The sequence below is a fragment of the Bombina bombina genome, chromosome 2 (genome assembly GCF_027579735.1).
Source record: "Bombina bombina isolate aBomBom1 chromosome 2, aBomBom1.pri, whole genome shotgun sequence".
Classification (NCBI taxonomy): domain Eukaryota; kingdom Metazoa; phylum Chordata; class Amphibia; order Anura; family Bombinatoridae; genus Bombina; species Bombina bombina.
The window spans coordinates 696,270,426-696,291,297 of record NC_069500.1 but is presented as its reverse complement, the minus strand read 5'-3'; the positions used below and the strand labels follow the sequence as shown (position 1 = coordinate 696,291,297).

The following is a 20,872-nucleotide window of genomic DNA, read 5'->3' as shown; positions in this document are numbered from 1 at the left end:
CAGGAAGTTGTTTGCACTTGTGACTTTTATTATAGCACATTATGCAGAAATTATGGGAAGCAGAATACATCTCCTCATTTGTGCTATTTGCACCTGTTTTCTATCAACTTTCCTTATGCAGCTGCTTTGTACAGAAGACTGAAATCGCACACTGTAGATAAAACTTAATTAGCCATCACCAGGCAGATTAAATTAATTCTTCTAGTTTCCTATAAAACGATTCTGGACAAGTGCTTGGAAATAACCTGATATATTAGGAAACCGTGTAGAAAGTTACTCCCATATAATAGAATATTATTTAACAAGTGCATGACATGGGGCAGTTTGAAGTAAACTTTGCATAATTTTAAGGATCATCATGGAACTCTATTTGTTTACAGTTTATAGCAGTGAAATATAGAACTAAAAATGCAAGTTCAAGGTCACAATTATACAGTTGTATCACAAGTATCTTCATAAATAAGGAACAGAAGTGTTCATTTTTCATGCATCCCACAAAAGGCAAAACGTTTATATGCAAAACCACTACTCTAACATCTTCATCCCCACCTACTGTGAAAAATACCATACAATGCAGCGATTGTAAGATATAATTTTCCTAACTGAAATATGAAGGAAACACACTGTATATCAGTAAAATAATTAATCCACGCAATTAGCAAGCATGCAATAACCCTGAGATATAAACTGGTTGTAATCTAGTGGAAATAAAAATCTTGACAAGGATAGGACATACAGCGTAATCATGGCCAGCAGCAGCAGAGTTGCAGCATTACTTAATGCATATAGGTTTGTAGATAGAAGTAATAGAAATACAGAAATGCTGACATGCAGAGCCTCCTGTTCACCTGGCAAAGTGTAGACAACAACTAATGCTTTTGGGACAGAGCAGGGGTTTGAAAAAGCTGTGAAGATTCTGATCGCTGTCCATGGTGCTGAACACACTGATGGCAAATATTTCTCAACCAAAAACAACCCTATCTTAGTAGATCAGTATATTTAAATAATTGTTTGATTACTTTGAAACCGCTGTAGATTGACTTAAACACATCTGAACTTTTATTTTGTCACATTGATAAATGTACAACAAACTAATTCTTACCTCGGTTTTCCGATGAAACTCGCTTTTAACAATGCTTACAACTGGTATCTGCAATGTAGATGAGATAAACTCCAATTCCAACATTTCCCCTTTGTTTTGGGGAAATGCAAGTATAGCGCTGACCCCCTGGACCACAACTGTATGACAGACGCTTTGAAGAAAGGAAACGGGATCACTACTCCAGGAAGAGCTGGATGGTGAAAAAGAGAGAACAGGCAGATCTCCAAGACCCGCTTCTATGGCCATCACCACCTCCAAAGACAGATTATATGGCAACAGACCTGGCACTCGATTAAGGTTATCCACTGCCAACAGGAGAGCATCCCTGGGAAATAACAGCTCCTCTCTACTTTTATAACCATAAAGGTTTCTTGAACCCGGGTTCGACTTTCTTTCCATCCTAGGTCCCACTAACTCATGCTGATCTGCTTCTCTTGGCCGACTTCCACCATCTACACCCTCATTGGCATCTTGACCCTGATCTGTTCCCATTTTCTGTAGCCCGACTTCATTTCCAGGCCAGGCACGGGTGTAGTGAGAAGCCATACCCCTGGTTTTCCAGGGCTGCAGCTGGACAGCGCCGATCCTCACGGTGTGTCCAATTCTCTTTAGGATCTGACAGGGTTGAGGATGTGAGGATGAGCCTGGGACCCTGGCTAGGACCAGAGCACAGGGTATAAGCAGGCAGATCCTGCTCAGCGCCAGGCACCAACAACTCAATTTAAACATCACTGGCATAGAGAAGGCAAAAGGAGAGAAGCACCAGCAGTAGCAACAGTCACCCCCGAAGTCCAGGCAAAAAAAATAATAATAAAATAAACTGTTCCTCTAAAGCGTCTTATTACCAGAAGAGCGCTCCTAATAGCATCATCCTACCCAGAAAAGTTCTGGGTGTTTTTCTCAGTGGACGGCTTATTGACTCCAAAAATCATGTACGAAGAAAAGCCGAATGTAGAAAAAATAGAAATATGCCGTGACACACAAAAGGCTCCCGGCTCCAGCCCCAGTTGATCATCTTGCAGGTGCAAATATTTTCAATCAGCAAACTTGTCTGTGAGTAGCCTGGTTAGCATCAGTATTCAAAATCCATACAGAACTAGAAATCCGTCACAAATATCTCGAATTAAAATGAGCCTTTTCAATACAAATATTTTTTTTTTTTTCAAAACCACAACATGTTCGTCTTAGAAACAAGTAAATCAATACAAACTACAAGAAAATGCACTTCATTTACTGATTTCTGATTTATTTCCCTTAACTGGTGTAGCTCGTGATTTTACATCCCAAAAGTTTCTGTGTTTGCTAGTTTTTGCAGATACAGCACTGATCGGTCGCTTGGTTGCGCTAAACTCCCACTGACTGAAAGAACAGCAAAAAGCAAAATAGATAAACACCACCTCTTTTCTTGTTTGGCGTAATGGTTACTGGGATATGTAGTTCTAGAACTTCTTAACGCGCGTTTCATTTGTCTACTTAAACTACATTGCCCACAATGCAACACAAACGATTCTCCGCCTCTCATCTTGCTGCAGTAATGAGTGGTAGTAGTGATTTGCGGAGAGAAGAGATTAAGTTTAGTGCTTGTTTTTTAATTAACACACGTATTTCTTGTAGCTTTAATGTCGATTGTATTTGTTATTTTTATAATTTGTAGAAAGTGTCATTTTCATTCCCCTAGCATTTTAATTAATAGTAGCATTGTCTAACAGGGGTATTACCACGGTATGTGAATAGCGAAATTAGCACGGTATGTGAATAGCGTGACCTGCAATTGAAACTACCCATGTATTTACTGCTAGATATAACAAATTATAAATGTGGTGGCTAAAGAAATTGTTGTGGAGAATAAATGCTGTTTTGTAAGACGTGTTAGCCGTCCTGTTACAAACCTCAAACTGCAAGCAATCTGTTAATATTCCCTGTGTATCAACCATTATCATCTCTCACTATAGTGATGGTTTCCACCAAGTGTTTGTGTTTATAAAAAGGCAATTTATACGAATTCTGGAGACACCTTCATAATTTTTTGGTTATTTGGAGTATTTACCACTTCTAGGGAGCAAACGTCTTTCATTTTAGTGAAATACAATGACTATTAAATATGATAGAATTGCATCATCAAATGGATAATAAAAAGATAATGCAATAACACTTACTTTGCAATTCAAACGAGATTTTTATATATATATATATATATATATATATATATATATATATATAGATATATATATATATATATATATATATATATATATATATATATATATATATATATATATATATATATCTCAGACATCCCAACCTGCAAAAACTCATTTCAGGGAGGTGGCTTCACCCGCTATTGCGCCGCCACCCCCCCCCTCCCAGTTATTGGACACCTTGAAACCCTAAAAAAGATAGGGACTTATCATTAAAGTAGCTTCTCACTAAAGTCACATTATAAAAAGAGTAGTTTTATTGCACAACCACATACAACAAACCTATTTTCCAGTGATCGTACGCTTGTTGAATGCTTAAATATTTTATAATACAAAGTTTAATTACGTTCAGTAAATAAGGTAGTATTTGTGTTTTATTTTATTAAAATCAGTGGGGGCTTTTTTGTTACTGGTGCATGCTTTGAGGGTTCTATAACGTCCCAGCAACTAAAGGCATTCCTTAAAGAAACACTTTTCCAGATTTGAACCACATTGGATCATGGTACTTGGAATTTCAGGGAGATTGCATTCCATTTGCTGGCATCAGGGAGCCGCTCTTACAATCAGGGAGACTCCCTGAACTTCAGGGAGAGTAGGGATGTCTGGTATATATATATTAATCTGATTAATTTCAGTTTCCTTTCATTTCCCTTTCCATGTATCTTTTGAGAACCATCAGCCAATGATTCATATACAGTATGTATATACCATGAACTCTTGCACTTGTATAGTAGGAGCTGGCGCCTCACTAAGTGTGAATGTAAAAAGACTGTGCTATATGATAATGAGAGTACATTACATTACACAGTGTTTTAAAAGTGTCATGTTGTATCTGAATCATGAACGTTAAATTATAACAGGCGTTACAGAAAAAAACAACATAGTTTTTCACATAGACTATTATGAAACAATGCAGTGAATTGTGAAATTACATTCATTGAAGGGTTGGATTTCCTATTCTCAGCAATAAAATAATCAAATAAGAGTGCTATTTTGGGGCTTTTGATAGCAGAACATTTGATTTTATTAGATAAACTGTTCTTCCAAAAGAGGTACAGTTGGCATGCATGAACACTTTGAGGATGTAATATAACATTTTTAATGTTATTAAATAAATGACAGTGGCAAGCCTTACCTCTTCAGTAAAAAGTCCAGATTGGATTCTCCAAAAAGGGCAACTACACCTTCAGAAAAAAAGGGTACGGTTGAGGTCCATTTGTGAATACTTAGGGTACAACTGTTATGGTTGTACCCTCAATGGATCATAATTACACTTTAAGGAACTAATATGTACTAAATATGTTTTGAACTGTCAAAGGGTCAATTTCTGTCCCATTTAATTCCCCCCAAAAAGTACAATCACTTTTGTGACCAAAAGATTGAGGGGGATCGGTTATTCAAGACTACCAAACCCTATGAGTCCATATAATTTGTTCATCTGAGCGTTATTATTTCCCAAGATGGTAAACGGTTATTTTATACTTAGGCTACATAGAGTTTTCCACATGAACACATGATTGAAAATCACCCAAAATTAATTCAACATACATGTACAGCAAAATAGTTAAATTTTAATAGTTGATGGGTATATGCAAGAGGTGGACAAAAAAATAAAAATACTTAACATCCCATATCTTCACTGACGCTGTGTTACTGGTTCTAAACAGCACACAAGCACTTAATTAACATTTTAATGTTTATATCTAGAGCATCAAGATATATGATAACTTTTACACATAAAGCAACAGTATTGACTTAAATTACAAACTATATAAAATAAACAAGATCTGTTTATGAACCCGTTTAAAAAAAAAAAAAAAATTGGGAATTGTGACCATTCCCCAGTCACATACATGGACATTGTGTAACACCATCTATTGGTTGAAAGTTCCTGGACATTGTGTAACACAGTGCCATCTATTGGTTAAAAGTTCCTGGACATTGTGAAACACAGCACCATCCATTGGTTGAAATGGTTGCATATTCCAGTGGCAGAGTCTTAGGACCTGCTTTATGAGTACACTTTCCAAAATCATCAACTTCAGTATGGTAACTGTAATTTTACTTATTTTAATTATTATTTAAAGCTAGACATATTTTTATATACTTATATATATGAACAAGAGCATTGTAGGTGCTCAATTTACTGTCTTGAGAGAACAAATCCTTTAAGGGACACTCAATCAAAATTAAACTTTCATGATTCAGATAGAGCATGCCATTTTAAACAACTTTCCAATTTACTTACATTAACAAAATGTGCACATTCTTTTTATATTTAAACGTTTTGAGTTACCAGCTCCCTACTGAGCATGTGCAAGAATAAGTGTGTATGCATTTGTGAATGGCTGATGGCTGTCACATGGTACATGTATGCATTGTGAATGGCTGATGGCTGTCACATGGTACAGGGGGAGTGGAAAATACATAACTTTTAAATCTACTACTCATTTGAAGTTCAGACTAAGTGCTATTGCATTGTCTTGTTATCTTGCATTTGTTGATTATGCAAATCTACTGTGTTGACTGGTCCTTTAAATTACAAAGTGAAATCAACACTATGGATATCATACTCCTTGAGATAGTCGAAGGGGCGAAAAAAGATATTATTCAAACTAAACATTCTAATCTAAGAGCCTATATTTGGCGTAGAAAGAACAGGAGACGTAGAGAATATACAAAGGAGAATGGAAAGGGGTCAAGAAATAAAAAGAATGGGAGACAAAATAGACAAGGGAAAAACTTTAACAAAAATATGAATAATAAGAACAATAATAAAAACTACAGATGATGATAAGGAACACTCAGGACAAGAGACAGAACAGTCAGGATATGAGGCACAGACAACACAAACTACACAGGCTATTAGTATAACAGGACAGAGTGGAAGTGCTATAGAACCCCAGGCAGGAGGATCAGGGAGTCTATCATTGGGAGCACGTGCCAAACAAAAATCCGGTAGTATCGACTTTAAGATCAGAAAGTAATGTTAAAGAAACAGAGGAAAAACAGTTTTTTTCACAAGGCCACACTACAACTAAAGGGAGGGAGTCCACCCAAGATAAGAGTAGTGGAAAAAGGGTTACACTCAAGGAGGGGTAAGACAAAGCATATATCTACTGAGAGAAACAAAAATATAAAAACACAACATATGATGCATAGAAATCTGTTATACCTATAGGGGATCAAACTGTTATAAATATATCTGCATATCCCCTCTCAGAAATTGAGATTAAAGTCCTTAGCTATGGCCTGAGTTTCTGTCCCTCTAACAGTTTTAATATGTTTCACACTATCCTGGATCTAAATAAATTTGTTAGAGGTCTTACCCTAAAAAAAAACATTTCTGTGGGAAGAGTGATTCTAGAGGAGAAGACTAACACTATAAGTACTGATAATGCCATGTGTTTTGAGGAGGTTAAAACAATAAAAATATTGGAGAATTTAGAACAAGAGAGTGTGACATGTGAAACAGACAAGTGTAAAAAGGAACATGTGGGATATAAATATAAATCTGAGTTTTATCCCTTGCAGACCAGGGGTAAATCCCTTGAACTTTTCCATAAGAGTGTTGTAGAGGATCTGAAAACAACTTAAAATAGATGGTACACATAAGAGACCAACCCTATCATATAAGGAAATAGAAGCATTTACATATTTACAGAACAACAAGGATCTGGTCAATAAAAGATAAGATAAAGGGGGTAACATTGTGGTATGTGACAGAGAATGGTATGTGGCAGAAGCCAAACGTCAGATTTTAGACACCAATACCTATATACATTTATATTTTTAGAAATAAACTATCCAATATCTTAGATATGGGACTGGAAAATAGTTATATTGATAAAAATACATTTGACTGTTTACTGCTTGAGCACCCTCGTACCCCTATATTCTACCACTTACCCAAGACACACAAGGGTTTGGACAATATCAAAGGCCGGCCGATAGTGTCAGGGAATGGCTCTCTTCTAGAGCCACTCTCTGAATGGCTTGATGACATTCTTCAGCAATGGTGAATACTCTTCCTAGCTTCATTAAATATACTACACACATAATTAATACTTTAGAAAATTTCAAATGGAATAGTACTCATAGCTGGCTAACAGTAGAAATAGTATCTCTGTATTCTACCATGCCCCATCATCTTGGTTTAAAAGTTATTAAATATTTTCTAGAAGAAGGTTCAGACTTTGATGGGGGGATGATAGAATACATTCTTGAGATAACTCAAATTCTCCTAGAACACAACTACTTTATGTTTGAGGCACAATTTGCCCCTTCATATGCCAACCTATTTTTAAGTTGGTGGGAAAGGACCATAGTCTATGGACTAAATTCAAGTTGTCTATATAACAGATTTATAAACGATTTGGTCATAATATGGAATAAGGATGAGAATGATGCTGAACATTTTGTTTGATACTTAAACAAATTGGAATGTGTTATAACCTTTACACATGAACGGAATAAGAAAGAGACTAATTTCCTAGATATTACCTTAAGAGGAAATGATGAGGACCATAAGATAAATACTCTCCTATATCGTAAGCCAATCTCGGGCAAAACTATATTACATGCTGCTAGTAATCACCCAAAGCATGTTTGTAGTGGTATAGTAAAAGGTCAACTTATAAGTTAAAAGGAATTGCTCGAGTATTGAGACTTATGAAAAGGAGAGTACAGATTTAAAAGAGACTGTCTGCAAGGGGCTATCCAAATAAAATAATCATCAAGGCACTTCGCCAATATTTATAACTCAGTACTTAAATCAATATCAAGATATATGTCAAATAGTGAAGAAGTATCTCCCCATTATCTATGGAGATCAAATCTTTAAAAGCAAAATTGATAAAGGGTGTAGATTTGTCTACTCAAAAGGTCAGAGTCTACAGAATATATTGTCACCTAGCATGCTTAAAGCCCCTCCCTCTAAGAGTTGATGGTTAAGACACAAAGGAACTTATAAATGTGGGAGCAAAATATGCAAAGCTTGTGACTATATAAATATCACAGATCAATTTGTATCCCATTCTACAGGAGAAGTGTTTGAAACTAGGGGGTGTATTAATTGCACCTCCAAATATAAATTGTAATATATTTAATTGAGTGTTCATATGTAAGGGACAATACATTGAAATGACCACTAGGGATGTACGTACCCATATAAGGGAGCATCTCTTGTATATTATAATTAATATACAATGTTCAGAACTCTCCAAACATTTGATAAAAACACTAATTCATTCTCATGGTCAGCTATTCAACAGGTCATGAATTATCCAAGGGGTGGCAATAAATTTTGCACCCTCTGTAAACAAGAAATATACTGGATTCATAAATTGAAAACCCAGATACCATGGGGATATAATTCTGACATGGATATAATGAGTTACTGGGAATAAATAGATGAAAGTGTGATTTTATAAAGGTTCTTTAATAAGATAAGATACATAGAAAAACTTGTTTCTGGTGACGCTCTCTGATGAATGTGAGACTGCTTTATATTTAATATTGAGTAGTACCCAAATAGCTATACTAAACATTTTTCCTAATAGTAGTTACAGATATATGCCCTTGTATCATAGTTTTTTTTTTTTTTTTTAAATCAAGGTTTAGGTTTACTGTATGAATTAACCCATATGAATTACTAAGGAGATATAATATGAAGTATGCATCACATATACACCTAGATTTAGAGTTTGGCCTAAGCCGTCAAAAGCAGCGTTAAGGGGTCCTAACGCTGCTTTTTACCGCCCGCTGGTATTTAGAGTCAGCCAGGAAAGGGTCTAACGCTCGCTTCCCTACCGCAAATCCAGGCTACCGCAGATCCCCTTACGCCAATTGCATGTCCTATCTTTTCAATGGGATTTGCCTAACGACAGTATTTGGAGTCTTGGGAGAAGTGAGCGGTAGACCCTCTACCGACAAGACTCCTACCGCCAAAAAAAGTCAGTAGTTAAGAGCTTTATGGGCTAATACATGAATATAAAGCTTTTAACTACTGTGCTAAAAATGACACTAACACCCATAAACTACCTATGTACCCCTAAACCGAGCCCCCCCCCACATCGCCGCCACTATAATAACATTTTTAACCCCTAATCTGCCGACCGGACATCGCCGCCACCTACATTATAGCTATGAACCCCTTATCTGCTGCCCCTAACATCGCCGACCCCTATATGATATTTATTAACCCCTAATCTGCCCCCAATGTCGCCGATACCTAACTACAATTATTAACCCCTAATCTGCCGACCGGACCTCGCCGCCACTATAATAAATGTATTAACCCCTAAACCGCCGTACTCCCGCCTCGCAAACACTAGAATAAATTGTGTTAACCCCTTATCTGCCCTCCCTAACATCGCCGCCACCTACCTACAATTATTAACCCCTAATCTCCCGCCCGCACCGTCGCCACTACTATAATAAAATTATTAACCCCTAAACCTAACTCTAACCCTAACATCCCCTTACATAAATATAATTTAAATTAAACAAAATAATATTCCTAAAATTAAATAAAATAATCCTGTTTAAAACTAAATACTTACCTAGAAAATAAACCCTAATATAGCTACAATATAATTAATAATTACATTGTAGCTATTTTAGGATTTATATTTATTTTACAGGCAACTTTGTATTTATTTTAACTAGGTACAATAGCTATTAAATAGTTAATAACTATTTAATAGCTACCTTGTTAAAATAAGTACAAAATTACCTGTAAAATAAATCCTAACCTAAGTTACAAATACACCTAACACTACACTATCAATAAATTAATTAAATAAATTACCTACAATTAGCTAACTTAAAATACAATTAAATAAACTATTCTATAATAAAAAAACAAACAAACACTAAATTACAAAAATAAAAAAGAATTACAAGAAGTTTAAACTAATTACACCTAATCTAAGCCCCCTAATAAAATAAAAAATCCCCCCAAAATAAAAAAATGCCCTACCGTATTCTAAACTACCAAAGTAATCAGCTCTTTTACCAGCCCTTAAAAGGGCTTTTTGCAGGCCATTGCCCCAAAGTAATCAGCTCTTTTACCTGAAAATAAAAATACAATACCCCCCAACATTACAACCCACCACCCACATACCCCTACTCTAACCCATCCAAACCCCCCTTAAAAAACTTATTGCTAACCCACCTCACCCAGCTGAGCCGAATTCTTCATCCAAGGTGAGCAGAGGAGGTCCTTGATCCGGTAGAAGTCTTCATCCAAGCGGGGCAAGAAGAGGTCCTCCATCCGGTAGAAGTGTTCATCCAGGCGGCGTCTTCAATCTTCATCCATCCAAAGCAGAGCCATCTTCACAGGAGCCGACGCGGAGCCATCCTCTTCAACCGACGACTTCCCGACGAATGAAGGTTCCTTTAAGGGACGTCATCCAAGATGGCGTCCCTTCAATTCCGATTGGCTGATAGGATTCTATCAGCCAATCGGAATTAAGGTAGAAAAAATCTGATTGGCTGATGCAGTCAGCCAATCAGATTGAAGTTCAATCCGATTGGCTGATCCAATCAGCCAATCGTATTGAGGTCGCATTCTATTGGCCAATCGGAACAGCCAATAGAATGCAAGCTCAATACTATTGGCTGATTGGATCAGCCAATCGGATTGAACTTCAATCTTTTTAAGGGGGGTTTGGGTGGGTTAGAGTAGGGGTATGTGGGTGGTGGGTTGTAATGTTGGGGGGGTATTGTATTTTTATTTTCAGGTAAAAGAGCTGATTACTTTGGGGCAATGCCCCTCAAAAAGCCCTTTTAAGGGCTGGTAAAAGAGCTGATTACTTTGGTAGTTTAGAATAGGGTAGGGCATTTTTTTATTTCGGGGGGATTTTTTATTTTATTAGGGGGCTTAGATTAAGTGTAATTAGTTTAAACTTCTTCTAATTCTTTTTTATTTTTTGCAATTTAGTGTTTGTTTTTTTTGTATTATATAATATTTTATTTAATTGTATTTTAAGTTAGCTAATTGCAGGTAATTTATTTAATTAATTTAATGATAGTGTAGTGTTAGGTTTAATTGTAACTTAGGTTAGGATTTATTTTACAGGTAACTTTGTACTTATTTTAACTAGGTAGCTATTAAATAGTTATTAACTATTTAATAGCTATTGTACCTAGTTAAAATAAATACAAAGTTGCCTGTAAAATAAATATAAATCCTAAAATAGCTACAATGTAATTATTTATTATATTGTAGCTATATTAGGGTTTATTTTCTAGGTAAATATTTAGTTTTCAATAGGATTATTTTATTTAATTTTAGGAATATTATTTCGTTTAATTTAAATTATATTTATGTTAGGGTTAGGGTTAGAGTTAGGTTTAGGGGTTGATAATTTTATTATAGTAGCGGCGATGGTACAGGCAGAAAATTAGGGGTTAATAATTGTAGGTAGGTGGCAGCGATGTTAGGGAGGGCCGATTAGGGGTTAATACTATTTATTATAGTGCTTGCGAGGCGGGAGTGCGGCGGTTTAGGTGTTAATACATTTATTATAGTGGCAGCAAGGTCCGGTCTGCAGATTTAGGGGTTAATAAGTGTAGTTAGGTAGCAGCGACTTTGTGGGGGGCAGATTAGGGGTTAATAAATATAATATAGGTGTCGGCGATGTTAGGGATGGCAGATTAGGGGTTCATATGGATAATGTAGGTTGCGTCGGTGTACAGAGCAGAAGATTAGGGGTTAATAATATACAGCAGGTGTCAGCCATAGCGGGGGCGGCAGATTAGGGGTTAATAAGTGTAAGGTTAGGGGTGTTTAGACTCGGGGGTTCATGTTAGGGTGTTAGATGCAGACTTAGAGAGTGTTTCCCCATAGGAAACTATGGGGCTGCGTTAGGAGCTGAACGCTGCTTTTTTGCAGGTGTTAGGTTTTTTTTTTTTTCAGCCCAAACTGCCCCATTGTTTCCTATGGGGATATCGTGCACAAGCACATTTTTCCAGCTTACCGCTACCGTAAGCAACGCTGGTATTGAGAGTTGAAGTGGAGCTAAATTAGGCTCAACGCACCCTTTTCTGAGCCTAACGCAGCCCCTCAGACAACTCTAAATACCAGCATTGTTTAAAGGGTGCGCTGGGAAAAAAAGCAGCGTTACCTACGCTGGTCTTTACCGACAAAACTAAATCTAGCGGATAGTATTTTACAATTTGAATGTAATGCGTTGTCAGACATTGTACAAGTTTCTCTGAGTGTTTCTCTTCATATGATACCTGTATCCCTCCTTTATGTATGTATCAGTATATGGATACATTGTTAAAAGAGTGATATGCCCATTTATTCATTATGTAGTATAAGGTAATGTTATGTATTTATTTAGCCATTTTCCTGTAAGGGTATATCAAAGTGTAATATAGGTGTGTTTGTTTTAACCCATAAGAAATGTTACCTTGCTTTTAAAAAGGTGTAAGGTGCACAGGTGATCTATGGTCTATGATTAAGGCTCACGCCGAAACGCGTAAGACCACCTCCTAGACTATGTTTGCACCAAGGTGGATCAAGTGTTTTAACTGATGGAATAAAGTTTGAATATTTTTTAAGGATCATCTGTAATAACTCTCTTTTTTGAAATAGGTGAATGTATATTTAACGCATTTGATGTAACAGCATTTTAGTATATGCTGTGTTGAGTACAAGTTTCCCATCAAGAGGTACAAAGGGCTTGTCACTGGGGCAGTACCATTAAAAGGCCAAATTTGCACCATTTTAAGGGTACATAAGGGTATCATAGCACTGAGGTCCAATTAAGGCACCAAAATGTACATATTTTCCTTTGAAATGTACAATCTGCAAGGGTACTGATATGTTCCCATGTTAAAGGTAACAGCAGGTGTACCTTTGGGGTACTGCCCCAGTGACAAGCTGTTGTACCCCTAAAGGTACAATTTTTGCACATTTTTTTCTGACAGTGTACTGTGTGGAGGTTAACCAATGAAAAGTTATTAAAGAGAAAGTCAAGTCAAATTTAAACGTTCATGATTCAGATAGGGTATGCAATTCTAAACAACTTTCTAATTTACTTTTATCATAAAATGTAGTTTGTTCCCTTGGTACGTCCTTTTAAGTGCACTAAAAAGGTATTGCTATTTGTTTTTATCTCTCTATTTCTTTGGTTATTGTGTAGACAGTTTTTTTGTTAAAGAACAAGTAAATACAGTAGATTTGCATAATCAACACATGCATTGTAAAAAGACAATGCAATTGCAATTAGAGGCCTATTTATGAAAGGTCTTGCGGACCTGATCCGACAGTGCGGATCAGGTCCGCAAGACCTCGCTGAATATGCTCTCCGTATTCAGCATTGCACCAGCAGCTCACAAGAGCTGCTGGTGCAACGCCGCCCCCTGCAGACTCGCAGCCAATCAGCCGCCAGCAGGGAGGTTTCAATCAACCCAAACGTATTCGATCGGGTTGAATTCCGGCGATTCCTGTCCGCCTCATCAGAGCAGGCTGACAGGGTTATGGAGCAGCGGTCTTTGTGACTGCTGCTTCATAATTGCTGTTTCTGGCGAGCCTGCAGGCTCGCCAGAAACACGGGCCCTCAAGCTCCATTCGGAGCTTGATAGATTGGCCCCATTGTCTGAACTTCAAATGATGTATATTTCCACTCCCCCTGTACCATGTGACAGCCATCAGCTAATCACAAATTCAAATATGTATGTTCTCTGACTTCTTGACTGCTCAGTAGGAGCTGGTGACAAAAAGTTTAAATATAAAAAGACTGCATATTTTGTTAATGGAAGTGAATTGGAAAGTTGTTTAAAATTGTATGTTCTATCTGAATCATGAAAGATTAAAGGGACACTGAATCCAAATTTTTTTCTTTCGTGATTCGGATAGAGCATGCAATTTTAAGTAACTTTCTAATTTACTCCTATTATCAAATTTTCTTCATTCTCTTGGTATCTTTATTTGAAATGCAAGAATGTAAATTTAGATGCCGGCCCATTTTTGGTGAATAACCTGGGTTGTCCTTGCTGATTGGTGGATAAATTCATCCACCAATAAAAAAGTTTGTCCAGAGTTACTGAACCAAAAAAGAAGCTTAGATGCCTTTTTTTTCAAATAAAGATAGCAAGTGAAAAAAGAAAAATTGATAATAGGAGTAAATTAGAAAGTTACTTAAAATTGCATGCTCTATCTGAATCACGAAAGAAAAAATTTGGGTTCAATGTCCCTTTAATTTGACCTGAGTGTCCCTTTAAATGTTATAATACAAATTATAAACTGCTTAATGTTCTGACAGAGAAGTTTGGTCTGGGTGGAACTGTGTAAACCTGTAGTGGAAACAGGGTTGTCTAAAGGAGTTGCAGAAAAATGTATAGGGGAGGATTATAGGCAATCACAGATTTTGTTTAGTGAAATATAAATGGGACATAAATAGTGTCTCATAAAATGTGGGATAACTGGGTGTTTTGTAAATATAAAAATATAACACCTTCACTGATGTTCTCTTTGTGCTTGTATATTAATACAATATAAGTTAAAAAAAAAAAGTTGCTTTTAGATTTGGTGCTTAAAGGACAGAAAACCCCAAACATTTTCTTTCATGATTTGGATATAACATACAATTCTAAACACTTTTCCAATTTACTTCTATTATCAAATGTGCTTCATTATCTTTTTATCGTTTGCTGAAGGAACAGCATTTCACTACTGGCAGCTACCTGAACACATCTAGTTAGCCAATCACACAAGGCAAATATGTGCAGGCACCAATTAGCAGCAGCTACTACTAGTGTATGATATGTGCATATTGTTTTTTAACAAGGAATACCAAGAGAACAAATCACATTTCAAAATAGAAGCAAATTTAAAAGTGTCTTAAAATGACACGCTCTATCTGAATCATGCAAATTTCATTTTGACTTTCCTATCCCTTTAATATTTAAATTGATATTAAATTTTAATTTTAATAATTTGTAGTTGTTTATTTTCTTCCTGAAAGGCCTTTTAAAATCTTATATTTCTATTCCGCTTGCATAGTTTGCAGAGATGTATTCTATATATATATATATAGAGCGTTGTTGTTGAAAAGTATTTTTGTTTCAAATGTTTTCAGAAAGCACATGAAATATTCAACATAATTTATTAATATAAGCAGTAACTGTCAGTCCAAGCTGAAATTAAAAATCTGTTTATTTTTTTTCTGCAGTCCACAGTTACTAATATTCTTGAGCATAACATTTAATCATAATTATTCATTCTTTGGCATTTAAAGGGACACTGAACCCAATTTTTTTCTTTTGTAATTCAGAAAGAGCATGCAATTTTAAGCAACTTTCTAATTTACTCCTATAATCAATTTTTCTTCATTCTCTTGCTATCATTATTTGAAAAAGAAGGCATCTAAGCTTTTTTTTTGGTTTCAGTACTCTGGACAGCACTTTTTTATTGGTGGATTAATTTATCCACCAATCAGCAAGGACAACCCAGGTTGTTCACCAAAAATGGGCCGGCATCTAAACTTACATTCTTGCATTTCAAATAAAGATACCAAGAAAATGAAGAAAATCTGATAATAGGAGTAAATTAGAAAGTTGCTTAAAATTTCATGCTCAATCTGAATCACGAAAGAAAATTTTTGGGTACAGTGTCCCTTTAAGTAGAAATTAAACATATGGTTCAAATAAAGCATGACATTGTAAGATACATCAAGTTACTTCTGTTATCACATTTACTTAAATGGATAGTATAGTCAAAAATAAACTGTCATGATTCAGATACAGCATACCATTTTAAGCAATTTTCTAATTGAATCCTATTAATAATTTTTCTTCATTCTCTTGGTATCTTTATTTTAAAAAGCTAAAATGTAAGCTTAGATGTCGGCCCATTTTTGGTTCAGCACCTGGGTAGCACTTGCTGTTTGGTGTCTAAATGTAGCCATTCAATCAGTAAGCACTACCCAGGTGCTGAACCAAAAATGGGCCGTCTCATAAGCTTACTTTCCAGCTTTTTAAAATAAAGATACCATGAGAACGAAGGAAAATTGATAATAGGAGTAAATTCGAAAGTTGCTTAAAATTGCCTGCTCTATCTGAATCATGAAAGTTTATTTTTGACTAGACTATTCATTCAATTCTTTTGGTATCCTTTGTTATAAAACATACCTAGGTAGACTCAGGAGCAATACATTACTTGAAACAGGTGATTTGTGGCTACACATATATGCTGCTTGCCTTTGGCTGACCAGATGTATTCAATTATCTCCCAATAGTGCATTACTGCTCTAGAGATGACTTTAACTATGTGTTTAATCAAGGTGCAGGGGTTAAACAATGTTATATGCAAGTAATAGTGCAGGAATAACATTCTAACAGAACTTTCATGCTCTTTGAAAGGAACAAAAAGTGAAATTGAAATACACAATTATATATTTAAAATTTAATATAATGATTTTTTTTTTTGTCCCCATTACAGACTTTGGGCTCCATTTAAGAAGCTGCAAATGCAGCTTTGGAGTGCCTTTATCAAGCCACTGCTTCCTAACCTATACACCACCTCTGAGCTGGCGCTTTGCAATTCCCTCCGGCTTGTCCGACCAGGGTGATTGACAGCCCCTGCTCGCCTGCTGTTAGGGGGCAATGTTACACAAGCAAATGATTGTACAGTGATAAATGCGGGTAGCATATTGCTGTTTGCTAGCCGCAATGTTGGATGGACAGGTTTGAAGGTTGTCCGCATTTTTCTGTCTGCATTTCTTAAATGGATCCCTATCGGGATAGTGATCTTCCCCTTATTTTACAATTGCTTGGGTTTGCAAAAATGCTTTTGAGAAATGTTTTCATAGAATTTGCTAATGCTTGTTGGTTGTTGGTATGCTTCTATGAGAAAATGTATCCCAAAACACTCCAGAACCATTTAAAAATAAAAAAAATAAACAAAACAGAATAACAATGGAAACTGAGTTGCTTACATTTTTATAAAACAAAATAGAATTATTTGTCCTTTAGATAAACTTCTGCAATGCAGCTCTTGTTATGCTTGTGCTTGAAGTGTCTGTGGGGTGCAACTTCAGTTTTAAAGAGTTGACAACATTTTAAGGATTACAGAATATGTATACTATTTTCTTTTAGTTTTCTTTGTGACCTTTATTCTGAAATCGGACTCACAGGTATCAAAATTGCACATGCTTTTTAGTTTCCCAAATGTCAAGTGACTATGATATCTGACAATGATATCTTAAGGTCATGCATCAAATGCATTGTCATAAGTCACTCTTACAAATCAGTATAGAAATACCAAAAACTTTGTCTGTGAGGGTCAAAAGTCATTATTGCATTGCAATGCTATAACACTAAGTGAGGAATTTTCGGTATAACATTATCTATGATATCTGAGAGTCGTTAATCAGTCATCATCAGCTATACAGCAGCCCCAAGTGACTATGATGTGTAATCTGTTGGCGCTCTATAATAACCAATAATAATAATAAGTAACTTTGATTTATGTCAGAAGTCAAAGTCATTGTCAGTTGTCATTCCAATAAATGACTAAAATAGTTGACATAATAGTTGTCCTAAATTGGACACTTTTTTTTTCACAGTAAAAACACCTCTTTACTGGGAATTCTAGAGTTTCTTCTTAATGGGACAGTAAACCCAAATATTTTCTAATCAGGAATGAAAGGGGCTTAATCTGAAGATTAATTAACTAATATACATCTATTACATATTTTATGCACTTTTAAAATCATTTGGTATTGAATATGTAATGATTTCCAAGCCCTCCATGATAATAATAAATTATTACCTATCATGAAGGGCTACTCTGGTGCCATGCTCGTGAACGTGTTTGGCACCCCACGCTGTACCTTGCTGCTGACGTCACTTCAGACGTCACCGGGAAGCAATCATGCGCAATTATAAAACCCATATAACAAACTAAGCTATAACAGCAGCTTACGGGTGCTGCCTTATTCTCAGCATGGTCTGTGTCAGGATTTTCCAGTCACATGGTCTGGAAATCCTGATGAAGTACATCACAGCTGGTCCAACTGCTCGTGCTTTATCCTCCGTTACCAAATGTGCACGTGATTGGGGTTGAGCAGGCATAATAATATGCAAATGCTCATTATGCAATACACAACGAATGGTTAGTTCCAATCCAAGCCTTTCCTGCTTTTTTAACGGGTTGTCTGGAGCGCAACAAAAAATATCAGAGAGAGGATTTCAAAGTAAGATTTTTGTTTATTTAGCAAATAAATTTTGAAAGCATTTTTATTGGATCATGATTATCTTTAATATAACAATCATATATGTTTAAAAAGTTCAACTAAAACTAATGTTTACCAGTCCTTTAAATGGCTATACAAATCACAAAACTGTTGTTGTGCTTAATGGGGTAAAAAAATCCAGAATTTGAGTTTGGGGTTTTTAAGCAGAAAATATTTAATAATAATACATGTAAAAAGGCTTCTATGGCCTCAAACTGTAAAGTAATGTTCGATAGCAGCTACATTTACTAAGCTACTGTTAATGACATTGCTTGTTGATCAGCATGACACTGGCACTTTGTCAGCACAATGTAGAGTTTAGCTGAACAATCTAGGGTTACGTCCTTTGAAAAGCATTTGAGTTTATATACTTTGTTTTGCACTGGCCAATTAAGGCCAGATGTTAATAACCTCCTGCATTGATTTAAGCTGTCAGTGAGTAAAAGGTTTTTGAGTCAGAATATGCCATGCTTAATTACACCTCTTTTAATGTGTTTTAAATATTACTTGATTTTTTCACTTACATCATGTAAGAATTTTACTCTATCCCATCCATGTATGCTAAGCATTTAATGTACAGTGTAAAGAAAACACTATAGAGTTGCAAAGCCGAATGTAATGGACAACATAAATACATTTAACTGTAATATTAAATATGCAGCATGTTTTTGTTTTCCTAAAATTGAATCCTCCTCTCCAGAATGAAACTATTTTTTATTTTTTTATTTGTTTACAGGTACTTGTCCTTATCGGCCAGTGAGCAGTATATCCATGGGGATGTAACATAAACTTCTGGTTAGTTTGAATTTAAATTTAAACTTCAACTTCAGGTTGTTCATATTAGAAGGTTGTTCATTTTAATGTCCCTTTAAAAGAAACACTGAAGCTGATGCTAAAACTACAGCTAGGCCTAAAATCTCAAGGGATCCTTAATTCCTGTGTTTGATTTATTGCATGTGCAACACTTCTTGTATTAACTAAAGGGCCAGGAAACACCTGGAGATTTTTGTATAAAAAGTTTAGTAATACATACTGTAGTAAAACAACTTTACTTTATACTTTTATTTGGCTCCTTTTTCATGCAATCTAGCTCTGAAAACAGAACACGAAATGCACCCTGCTGACTTCTCAAAGCTAACTCTGCTACATATCTTTACCTAATTAGCTAGCATATTTACAATCCATTACATATTTAACTTTGCTTCTGAAAGAACAGAAGAAATCCCTTCCTCCTTTGATTTTCAATATTGTGCAAATGCTTATTCGATCTGGGTTGGCTGCGAGTGTGCACCTGAAAGGTTATTCTGTAGTTTGAATAGTTATGTTTTCTTTATAAATATATCAGGATTTTTTTAAATCCCTCATGTTCAACCCTAGGGAGACTAAATACATGCAGAGAGAAGCGCACTCACAGGAATAAACAATCAGCTCAATACCATTGTTAGCCTGTTTTATGGCGATTTACCACCTGGGTGCAGCTTCTTTTTAGCCCAGTAATGCTTTTCACAGAGTAGAACTTTCCTGTAGTATATCAGTCTGATCCCGCCTATTATGGTCAGTCCAGCACCGAAATACCAGGCAATTCCTTTCTGAACAAGGAACACAGCAACCCCAGACAATCGTTTTGGCCTTCATTGGGCCTCATCAGTGAAGTGTAGCCATATTCCTCTAAGCACACTGAGCAAGGAGTCCACGTCTGGTTGCCACTTTTTCCCTTAGGGAGACTAAATACATACAGAGAGAAGCGGACTCACAGGAATGAACAACCAGCTTAATACCATTGTTGGCCTGTTCTATGGTGATTTACCACCTGGGTGCAGCTTCTTTTTAGCCCAATAATGCTTTTCACAGAGTAGAAATTTCATGTAGTATATCAGTCTGATCCCGCATTTTACAGTCAGTACATCTCCAAAATACCAGGCAATTCCTCTCTGAACAAGGAACACAGTAACCCCAGATGATTGTTTCGGCCTTCATTGGGCCTCATCAGTGAGGTGTAACCATATTCCTCTAAGCACACTGAGCAAGGAGTCCATGTCTGTTTGCCCCTTTTTTTCCCTTAGGGAGATTAAATACATACAGAGAAAAGTGCACTCACAGGAATGAACAACCAGCTCAATGTTTAACCCTACACATCAGATGAACTGCCAGTGAATGCATTAAAGGGATAGGAAAGTCAATAATAAACTTGCATAATTCAGATAGAGCGTGTCATTTTAAGACACTTTTAAATTCACTTCTATTTTCATATGTGCTTTGTTCTCTTAGTGTCCCTTGTTAAAAATGAATATGCACATATCCTACACCAGTGGGAGCTGCTG

General features: G+C 36.0%; 1 protein-coding gene across 1 annotated transcript in view; it reads right to left on the bottom strand.

Moving 5' to 3' along the window:
- The window catches only part of GRIN3A (glutamate ionotropic receptor NMDA type subunit 3A), a 754,984-nt gene extending 753,138 nt beyond the window's left edge, over positions 1-1,846 (bottom strand). The window contains exon 1 of the mRNA XM_053702674.1: positions 1,103-1,846. Within this exon, the coding sequence (XP_053558649.1) occupies positions 1,103-1,840 (738 nt within the window). The 5' untranslated portion in view covers positions 1,841-1,846. The remainder of the gene's footprint in view (positions 1-1,102) is intronic.
- Positions 1,847-20,872: the final 19,026 nt, after the last annotated feature.